The sequence below is a fragment of the Tupaia chinensis genome, unplaced genomic scaffold (assembly GCF_000334495.1).
Source record: "Tupaia chinensis unplaced genomic scaffold, TupChi_1.0 Scaffold000139_1, whole genome shotgun sequence".
Classification (NCBI taxonomy): domain Eukaryota; kingdom Metazoa; phylum Chordata; class Mammalia; order Scandentia; family Tupaiidae; genus Tupaia; species Tupaia belangeri.
In genome coordinates this window covers 2,536,005-2,547,320 of record NW_006159609.1, presented here as the reverse complement: position 1 = coordinate 2,547,320, position 11,316 = coordinate 2,536,005, and the positions used below count along the sequence as shown (strand labels likewise).

The 11,316-nt window shown below is 41.2% G+C and overlaps 1 protein-coding gene across 1 annotated transcript; it reads right to left on the bottom strand.

Annotated features, from left to right (window-relative positions):
• Positions 1-1,204: 1,204 nt before the first annotated feature.
• On the bottom strand, positions 1,205-9,907 carry LOC114007196 (cell division control protein 42 homolog). The gene is given in 6 exon segments (XM_027770470.1): positions 1,205-1,503; positions 1,506-1,598; positions 1,878-1,978; positions 6,087-6,168; positions 8,808-8,897; positions 9,742-9,907. Coding segments are annotated over 6 exon segments (831 nt in total).
• Between the last annotated feature and the right edge of the window lie 1,409 nt (positions 9,908-11,316).

Below are 11,316 nucleotides of genomic sequence, written 5' to 3'. Positions count from 1 at the left end.
TCTTATAATCAATCTCTGTTTCTCTGGAGAACCTTTACTAATACACTCTTTAAGACCTAGTCCCATTGAGTGGAGGGAAATCACAAATGAAATAAATATTCTTTTAAGACCATGATTTTTCTGCCTCAGAGCCAGTCCTTTATTTTATTACAATATTCAACTCCCCTAATGTGAAGGCCCTATATATGAGTTATTACCCTGGGTTTCAATCCACCTATATGACCAAAAATTCTCCCCCATTGATCTTTCTGAGAATAAAGCAAGAGTCTGCCCCAAAGTCAATTCTAGCTGCTAATCTTAGTGCAATCATGGATTGAGAAATACTGAAGTCCAAACTTAGAGCACTCTGCTACATACTAAAAACTTCTCACATATTCTTTGCATACATTTAAAATCACTGAGGACTTTCTCAAATTCTTAGGGAATTTCATTTAGAGCTTTTTGTGTGACTAGACAAATCCTTTACCACCTACCTTTTATAGTTTGATATTGTATATATGTGACTCCATGAGGTGCACATGAGAGAAAGAGGTAGCACAAGAATCTCCCTTGACAAGGTCTCATCATTCTGTGATCCCCTTCCATTAGTCCTCCAGCTCATCAGGATCTTGAATATACATACACACACACATGCACACTCAGCATGTTTTAAATTAACTGAGTTGGAGATTTGAACATGTTGTCAGGTACGTGGCTTCCAGCATTACAGTTCTGTATGTTACTGACTATGTCATGAAAGTTAGGCCAAAACTCTACAAAATTTTAGCAGATCAAAGCTGATCTGAATCAGTCTTGAAAGAATATGTCTGGTTAGAAGAGGTTAAACTACTTCCCCTGACTCTGTGGCCTAATTTTCATCTCTACTCTAGATTTTCTGGATTCACTATGTTGTTATAGTACCTATTCACTCCTCTCCCAAAGCTTTGTGGTTCTCCTTTAAAAATTTCAGTGTGGACAGAAATGTTTTTCCTTGGCATAACTGAGACAGGCTGGTATTTTCAAGAACAGCTTTACTAAACATGAGGGAAAACAGAAAAGAAATAATTACAGAAAACATACACAGTGTAAAAATAGCCAAGTTTCCAACTGAAGGTTTCTGTTTCTAAAAATTCTATTTGAAGCAGGAAAGCTTTACTGGGCCTCACTTACCCTTAGTCAACCACATCCCTTAATTTTCCTATATCCTGTCTGGACTCCTTTTTCCCTACCACCAACACTTCATCCATTTTTGAGCCCTATGATCTAGAGCCTTGAGGTCACGGGCCAGCTTTTCAGCAGTCTCTGGAGTGATAGGCTTCTGTTTGTTCTTGGCAAGTTTCTCAATAGTAGAAGGGTCATCTCTGAGATCAATTTGGGTCCCAACAAGCAAGAAAGGAGTCTTTGGACAGTGATGAGTTATCTCAGGCACCCACTTTTCTTTCACATTTTCAAATGAGGATGAAGAGACCACTGAAAAACGAACTAGAAATACATCTGCTTGTGGGTAACTCAGTGGTAGTAATCTTCATAATCCTTTTGCCTTGCAGTAACAAAAAACTCAAGAGTAAATGGCTCTCCATCAATCATAACTGTGACTGCATTGTTGTCAAAAACATTTGGTACAGGGAACCAGCAGTTAGTGTAATGGCTATGTCACTGGATTCCCACATAGTTGACCGCGGTTCACGTCCCGGACCCAGTGACTTAAAACTCACGCCGGGCGCGTGTGCGTGCATGCCCAAGATCCCAAGAGGAGAATGGAGGAGAAGGGATTGCGGTGTGACCATCCCCCCTGGGGGGTGATTTCTCGTTTTCTGTCTCTCTGTCTCTCTCTGTCTGGCGAGTGCACGTGCCCTATAGCGAAAAAAAACTCAAAAAAAAAAAGAAAAAAAAACCATTCGGTACATATTCAGATGGAAATTTGTTTGTTGTGTAGGATATAAGGAGACATATTTTACCAACAGTACCATCGCCCACAACAGTGAACTTAATTGCATTCCTGAAATTGTATATCCACTTTAAATATTTCCAATTTGATGCTGATCTCAGCTTCTCCATCAGGGCATTGGCTGCACTGCATGGGGTCTTCTCAGCTGCTGGACAGGCCTAAGAACATACTTTTAAAATTAGAATTCTCCTAATAATATATCTTGGACTCACAAAGAGCTGCCAAAATGCTGGATTACAAGAGATTTTCAACTTTTGATGTTTAAGATCCATTGGGTTTCAAATATTGGTCCTTCTTAATACTGATATTAAATCAGCATAAACCAAAGTGTATTCTAAGAAATGATTCCTAGGATAACAACTATTCTCCACAATGGCAGGTAGCATTATGTGGTGAAAATAAACTTGAGGAACGTTAGGTTAACTAAGTCTCATAGTTTTCTCCATTGAATAATTTCACAAACCTTTTCACATAGTCAAGAAATATTAGGCACCTAAAGTTCCAGGTAATGTCCTAGGTGCTGAAGAAATCCTGGTGAGGAATTAACAAGATAGGTAACACCCTGGGACCAGCAGCTAGCGTAATGGCTATGTCGCTGGACTCCCATGTAGTCCACCACAGTCTGCGTCCCGAACCTGGTGGCTTAAAACTCACGCCAGGCGCAGGTGCGTGCGTCCCCAAGATCCCGAGAGGAGAATGGAGGAGAAGGGATTGTGGTGTGGCCATCTCCCCTGGGGGATGATTTCTCGCTTTCTGTCTCTGTCTGTCCGGCGGGGCCCCGTGCCCTAAAAAAAAAACCCCTCAAAAAAAAAAAAAAAAAAGATAAGACCCTTGCCTTGCCCTCATGGAATTCATTTCTCTTTTTTTGGGCAATGTTCACCAAAAAGATAAACAAACAAGGTAATTTCAAATAGTGGTATGAGGGGACTTCAAAAAGTTCATGGAAAATGGAATTAAATTTGTATTTTTTTTTTTTTTGAGAGATTTTCACTGTAGGGCGCTTGCGCTCGCCAGACAGACAGAGACATAGAGACAGAAAGCGATAAATCACCCCCCAGGGGGGATGGTCACGCCGCAATCCCTTCTCCTCCATTCTCCTCTCGGGATCTTGGGCACGCACGCACACGTGCCCGGCGTGAGTTTTAAGCCACCAGGTCCGGGACACGAACCGCGGTCGACTACGTGGGAATCCAGCGACATAGCCATTATGCTAACTGCTGGTTCCCAAATTTGTATTTATTTTTGACGCCAAAATTTTTTTAAACCCATACATAGTTTGTATTTATTTATTTATTTATTTAATGTGTGTTTTGGGGGCTGGATGGTATTACATCATTAATGCAACACCCTGAAAGGCTAACCCACCTAGGAAGGTTCCATGTTAATTTCCAGAGACTTTCCTGAACACACTAGGTGCACATGCCAATAATCCAGGGCTGGATGAGGCTGGAAGTGGATTGCAGTGTCAAACCCTGTTAGGAGTCCTGTCTCTCTGTCTCTCCCCTTGTCTCTCTCACTCATAACAGAAAGAAAGAAACTCAAAGAAGCATGCGCTTTTCAAAAATGTTTTGGGACCAGCAGTTGGCATAATGGCTATGTCGCTGGACTCCCACATAGTTGACCGCGGTTCGCGTCCCAGACCCGGTGGCTTAAACTCACGCCAGGCGCATGTGCATGCATGCCCAAGATCCCGAGAGGAGAATGGAGGAGAAGGGATTGCGGCGTGGCCATCCCCCCCGGGGGGTGATTTCTCGCTTTCTGTCTCTCTGTCTCTCTCTGTCTGTCTGGCGAGCGCATGTGCCCTATAGCAAAAACCTCTCAAAAAAAAAAATTTAAAAATGTTTTGAAGAACCCTTGAATAGACTGAAGATATTAAGGGGTGATGAGATGGAGACTAGCTGGAAGTGAAGAAGCCAGCAGGCCAAGGGAATAGTCCAAATACCTGGCAGGGAAAAGCCTGGCATATTGGAGGAAGAGAAAGGAACCTCTGTGGCCAAAGCTGAGTAATTGAGGGGAAAAGTGTATGTGATGAGGTATGATCTCAGAGGTCATGGTAAGAAGGAAGATGTAGTTGTTGATAATAACCTATAGTAGTTTGAAGAGCTTTAAGCCTTCCCATAATCTGATTTGCCATTAAAAAAAAATCTTGACTATTATGTGGAGAACAAAATTTAGGGGCCGAGATTACAAGTGGAAACCAGTTAGGGGGGTCCTTGCAGTAGTTTATCTGAAAGAAAATGGTAGGAGGGTCAGCGCGGGTAGAAAGATTTTGGATGGCTTCCACACACGCTTGACTAGAGGATTTCTGGATGGGCTAATGTGGGAAATAGGGGCCAGAGAGAAGACAGTGAAGACTTTGAGCTTTGGGACTGAACAATGAAATACATGGTAGTATTGACGAGCTAGTGAAGCAAAGGCTTGAAGAGGTGAAGGAGGGACCAGCGGATGATGTAATGGTTATGTTGCTGGCCTCCCACAGAGTCGACCATGGTTCGAGTCCTGGACTCGGAGACTTAAAAGTCAAGTGAGGCACATTTGAATGTGTGCCCAAGATCATGAGAGGAGACTGGAGGAGAAGGGATTACAGCATGGTGAAAACACTGTGAGAAGGCACCATAGTGCAGTAAGAAAAGTACTGGATTGTTGGAAAAGTCATGATGTATTCTTTTCCCGTTATGTATGCTAAAATGACTTTTCTGATAACCCAATAAAAGCTTTGCCGCTGAAAAGACTTGGGTTCGATCTAGGTCCACTTTCAGTTCTGTGATCTTGGAGCAGTTACTTAATCCTTTTTTTAGCCTCGCTTTTGTCTGTAAGCCAGGTAAGTGTAATACCTGCCTTATAGGATTCGGATCAGATTAAGTGAGATTGTATCTATAAAGTATCATGTATATAGTAGGTACAAACATTCCATTTCACATTTTATATTGCCCCTCTCTTAATTATTTGGGAAGATAAGGAATTATAGCACAGTGTTCATGAACCAGAATGAGAATGAGGCATGTGATGGCTTCATTTTCTGTATAATAATTTTTGGGAAAACATGTTAGTCCAATCCCTCTTAATAAAAAGCTTTTCAAAACATAGACCACGTACCTCTTTTGGAAAGCACACACTGAATAATTGAATTTTTCTTGATGATTGAAGACCTTGCCATGCCTTAGGCTTATTATTCTAAACTTGAATTCAAATTATTCATCTGCCCAAAAAAACATGCAAAAGGTGCAAAACTCAGTTGGAATGTGTTAAACTCAGGAAATATTCGAGAAGTTTGTTGTTTGTTTTGAATTGAAACCTTTCTTAACAATGTCTTTGTGGTTCAGACTTCTAAATAGTGCAAACATTCCATTTATAATTGAAGATCTTGGATATTGTGTTCTGGTTAAATAAATGATCGAGAGACTTTTTTTTTTTTTTTTTAATATCTACTTTGTTGAAGAACGTGCCTGGGGAGGAAATAGGAAGATTCATTTGAGGCCTTTAAGAAAGCATACGCTTGTAGATGAGGCAAAACATAAACTCATAAAAATGTAACTACAGCTAGAGCCAAACAAATGAGAGAAGGTTTTATAAAGAATTCGGAACTTGAAATAGAACTTGAACCAGGATTTGGGCCAACAGTGTTTGTGATAGGAGGAATGTTTGATGGGGACTAATCTTTAAAGTAGAGAAAACAGTTTGAATACTAAATGCTTGGGGATAGAAAATTTGGGCCATTTTCCAAGGAATTCTTAAGTTGTTCATTTGAGAAATAATTAAGGTGAATGTGAGATATTTGAGACACTTGTAGTTTCTGATAGTATGTGCTAAATATCCAGATATCTTGAAAAGTATTTCTTAGGCTCTTCTAGTTATAGGAAACTGATTTGCTGTGTATTCTAATATAAATTAGTTTATCTCTGTGGGATGATAATATGTAGGTCATGAGAGTAATTACAGGGCTTCCAGTTTGCCTATTATTAGAGGCCTAGATCCACCTCTTGAACATCAGAGATGTCTGGTACATCAGATAGTTCTGCCAAGATTCATTCTCCTTTTTAGAAAGCCTGAAGAACTATGGATAGGTCTTGGGTTTGGACACCAATTCCCCTCCTTAAACATTTTCAGCCAAAAGTGAAGAGGAGGAAGAGAAACAGGTTTTTCTCATGTCTTCACTTGCCCCACCTGCCCCTTGTTTTCTAGCCCAGCCTCATCTTCATTTCCATCCTGCATTAGCTCCTTAAAAACAAGGTCACTTTCCTCTGAGGGAGAGGGAACATCTCACCTAATGAATGGTCAAATGTACTTGCACCCTCTTTCTTTATGAAAGTGATGAAGGAGAGGAGATCTGTGCACAACCCTGCTGGCTCAGTCTGCTCACTGAAACCAGCCCACCCAGCAGAGGTAAAAGACATGACACAGCAGTGTGTGTTCTGTCTACATTCAAGTATCTGGGCAGTGAGATCCTTATTAAAAATTGCTAAATAGATACTCTCTTGAACATAGCTGACACTAGACTGATTCTGATAAGAGAAGGTCGATGAGATTCTTGAACCCAGCTTTCTACATGAGAAGCAAATGTAGACTGTGCCAAGGAACATGGCGTTTTTTGCTTTTTCAAAGAAGTAGACATCTGGGACCAGCAGGTGGCATGGTGGTTAAGGTGCTGGACACTCCCACATGGCCGACCACAGTTCGAGTCCTGGACCTGGTGGCTTGCCTTCTCACTTTCTCTCTCTCTGTCTGTCTCTCTCTGGTCAAATTAAAATAGATGAATGAATAAATAAAATTAAATAAATAATCCTAAAAATTATTTTTTTTTTACAAAAAAGGAGTAGACATCTCATTTTGGTTTTCTTCCCTGTCCAGGCCAGGGTTTACTGCTAGTCTTTTCTTTTTGTTGTTGCTGTTGTTTTTCCATATGTAACTTCTCTGATTTTGCCCTTCACTTTCAACTATAATGCAAAACTGCTTCTCATTTGGTGAGAAAGCCCTTTCCAAACATGGCACAGGGTCAGAGTGGTAGAGCTAGAATTTAAAGGTCATTGGATACACCCTGCTGGCATTTGAGATAAGGAAAATGAGCCCCAGAGAGATAAAATAGCCCTGGGTAGGGATGGTGGGGATGGGAGACAAGCAGTTGAGGGGTTATAAAGTGATTCACATGTTTTCAGCATGCTATCACGTATGTATGTGAGATCTCACATAAAACCCTGAGATGTAGGTGATATTATCATGACCATTTTACGGGGGAGGAAAATAACCCAGAGGATTGTGTAGGGGAGAAAATATATACTTTTTCATTAAGGAAACAGCCCATAGCAAAGCCTAGTAACTGAGCAGTTCCAAACCCTGTTCTGTCGGGCTAGTCACAAAGATCAGTAAGACACTGCCTGCACACTCACATCTGTTAGGAGACGGTTGTCAGTCTCCCCCAAGGCCATGCACAGGAAACCCTAATACTATCCAAAAAAATCACTTGACCCTTGGAGGGACGGAGTGCAATACAACCTTTTGACTATCTCTAGAAATGGCTGTGTGGAAACCTTGACAAGGGCCAGCTTTTCTGCAGAGGGAACTATTTATTTTCTTAGAGATTTTTGCTATAGGGCACATGTGCTCACTGGAGAGACAGAGAGACAGAAAGAGAGAAATTACACCCTGGGAGGAGGAGATGGCCATGCCACATTCTCTTCTCTGTTGGTCCCAAGGAAACTACCTTTAAACTGAATGAAGCTAAGAGGTTTTTTTTGTTTGTTTTTGTTTTTGTTTTTTTTTTGAGAGGTTTTTTTCTATAGGGCGCGTGTGCTCGCCAGACAGACAGAGAAAGACATAGAGACAGAAAGCGAGAAATCATCCCCCCAGGGGGGATGGTCATGCCACAATCCCTTCTCCTCTTTTTGTTGTTGCTGTTGTTTTTCCATATGTAACTTCTCTGATTTTGCCCTTCACTTTCAACTATAATGCAAAACTGCTTCTCATTTGGTGAGAAAGCCCTTTCCGAACATGGCACAGGGTCAGAGTGGTAGAGCTAGAATTTAAAGGTCATTGGATACATCCTGCTGGCATTTGAGACAAGGAAAATGAGTCCCAGATCTCGGGATCTTGGGCATGCACACACACGCTCCCAGCGTGAGTTTTAAGCCACCGGGTCCGGGACATGAACCGCGGTCGACTACGTGGGAGTCCAGCGACATAGCCATTACGCTAACTGCTGGTTCCTAAGTTAAGAGTTTTTGAAATGTGTCTGTCATGTAAAAAATGAATGCATTAGAGTTGATTCAAGATTATTAGAGGCATTTGGAACTTAATTAAGAATGGAGATGGAGTGGGGATGAACTAGAGGTCTTCAGACCTCTTTTGATCTTATTTTTTCATTCCTCTTTGTGAATAGTACCCACTTCTGTGGCTCTACCTTTACAGAGTAACATTGGCAAGTATATACTCTTTTTTCTCCTCTTATTATTGGTACAAGAATCTGATCAGTAACTAGATCATACCTTGATGGTTTATAAACATTATCTAGAACTTTTGTTTATCGACAAGGGGTGGCAAACCACACCCTCTGGGCTAATGTTGACCTGCTGCCTGTTTTCGGGGGCTCATGAGTTAAGAATAGTTTTCATATTTTTAAATGGTTGGAAAACATCAAAGGAAAATTACTATTTTATGACATGAAGATAAAATTAAATTGAAATTTCAGTGGCAACAAAGTCTTATTGGAATATTGTTACTTACCATTTTCCTTTTATTTATAGCTCCATGTTGTAACATGAAACTGAGACTATGTTGCTCACAGAGCTGAAAGATATTTATTATCCACCCCATTATGGAAAAATCTTTCCTAACACCTGTCTTAGAGCGCTAATCATACTGCATGAGAAGCTTTGTCTATTCATACCCATCTTCACAGCCAGACTTTTGAACTTATAGAAGCATCCACTTTGCTTAGAATGAGCCTTGCTTCTCCTGGCTGGCACTCTTTCAATATCTGTGGAATGAAAAGGAAAATTATTGAATGGTATGGGTTTGGGAAAGTCAGTTCTCCTTTTTGGGCCTCAGTTTTTCCTCTTGTGAAATGAGTTGGTTAAAGTGACCTTGATCTCATCTAGTTCCAGCATTCTGTATTTTATATTAAGGTTACTGCAGCTAAAAATAAATGTCACATTGGGTTCATTGAACTCCAGCTTTGGATTCTCCCTTAGTGACCTTCTGACTATTGGTTGGTTTCCCAGATCTTTCAGTGTCATGAAGGGAATGTCCTTGCTAGTTCACTTTGCTGGGGCATGTGATGCTAATATGTTTGGTATATGCATTACATGTAGTATATAAATTCGTTACAAATCAGTAACTTCCTTTCTTTATGTCTGCCTGTCTTGTGTGAGTCTAGTGACATGAACAACTTTCTTGGGGCCTGGTCACAAAGAATCTGAACATGTGGAATCCCAAACTACAGTGGATTTATGGCTGCTCCTTCACCTCCCCACCTCCATATGGTAGCCCTAGAAAACAACTACTTAAATGATCTCACTACTTAGAGAAACATACTACGTAGAAAGTCATGGCATTTTAAAACCAAACAGAGATTAAAATCCTTATCTAAAAAAAATCCGTATCTAAATTTCACAAGTGCACAGAGCCACACCCTCAGGTGGTTTTCAGTGAACATCTTCATAGTGCAAGGCAAGGCCTGATGTGATAGTGATGCGTTTAGATTTAAACCATTACATTGCACTGTTTCCTCCTAGACTGTCTTTGTCTCTCACACCATCATTGTTAAGAAATGGTCAGAATCTTAGAAGTGAGGCACTAGTGACATAAGGAGATGTGTTTGCCAATAAATATGCTCCCGTGAAGGCTTTCTCTAATGAAGCCAAGACCAGCCCTCATGCAACCGGGGAAACTTTTTTCTGGACTCTTCTGTTCCTTTTTCTGCTCCTTCTCCACAGTTTTATAACACTGCCCACTGATTATCCTGGACTTCTGCTGTGATGAGCCCATTGTATTGGATTGGTGGAAAAGTCATGGCATATTATTCTGGTGTTTTTTTTTTTTTTTGGAGAGGTTTTTGCTATAGGGCGCGTGCGTTCGCCAGACAGACAGAGACAGAAAGCGAGAAATCACCCCCCAGGGGGGATGGCCACGCCGCAATCCCTTCTCCTCCATTCGCCTCTCAGGAGCCTGGGCACCCAGGCACACGCGCCAGACGTGAGTTTAAGCCACCGGGTCCGGGACGCGAACCGCGGTCGACTATGTGGGAGTTCAGCGACATAGCCATTACGCTAACTGCTGGTCCCTTTTTTCCTTTTTTTTAAATCTATGCAAATGCATCATGACTTTTCCAGAGACCGACTAGGAAGCACTTAAGCTTTCTGTTCATTATCTCCCTTTCCTTCCTTCGTCCTCCCTTCCATTCTTTCAGGTTTTTGCCATGAGCTGTGTGTACTTGCTGGAGAGAGACAGTGAGAGGGGAAGTGAAAAATCACTGCCCCAAGGCAGGATGATCGTGCTTCAGTTCCTTCTCCTCCATTCTTCTCCTGGGATTTTGGGCACACATGTACATGCACCTGGGATGATTGTCAAGCCACCAGGTCTAGGACCTGAACCATGGTCAGTCATGTGGGAGTCGAGTGTATTAAGCACCACAAAATCTGCTGGCTTCCTCCTTCCAATTTTAAATGAAGAGCAGGGAGATATAATGGAAAAGGTTAAAGCCCTTAGAATCGACTTAGTCTGAGACTCAGCTCTTTTACTCACTGTTGAAGCCTTAGTTTCTACTACCAGCTAAATGGAGATAATACTTATCACCTATGTTTAATCACCCCAAGTCCCTTATCAACAAAAACCATGCATCATTTATTTTCTTGTATTGTGCACTGCTGGGTTCATAGCATGCAACAGACACTTGGCACAGGTCTCCAGAGTGACACTGAACTGACTTTACATATAATCGTGCATGAATCATAGAATGTGGGATGATTGAGGCCTATCTAGTTTGGTGTCGGCAGACATAGGCAGATGCACCCCACTTCCCATTTTTGTGCTAACCTGGACAGAAATGGCTGAATAGTCACTATATTTTTTCTAGGTAAGTGTCTTTCTTGACCTGAGTTTCACAATTTTCAGCAGAACTTTGTAGAAGCCAGTACCATTAGAGTGAAATTATCACTGGAAAACAAAATAAGTAAACGAAAACTATGTTTTGGATGAGTATAATTTATACCTTGTAAATGAAGAAACACACACCTCGAGAAGTAATGTGATTTGGTCAAGATCTCAGACTTGCATAGTAAGTTGGAAATAGAATATAGGGGTCCATGTTCTCTATCCACTATTTAACATTTGATTTCTAACAGAAGTTTCAATGCCTTCAGGTCAAGAAGAGCCTGGCAGTAATTTCTAGCAAGAAT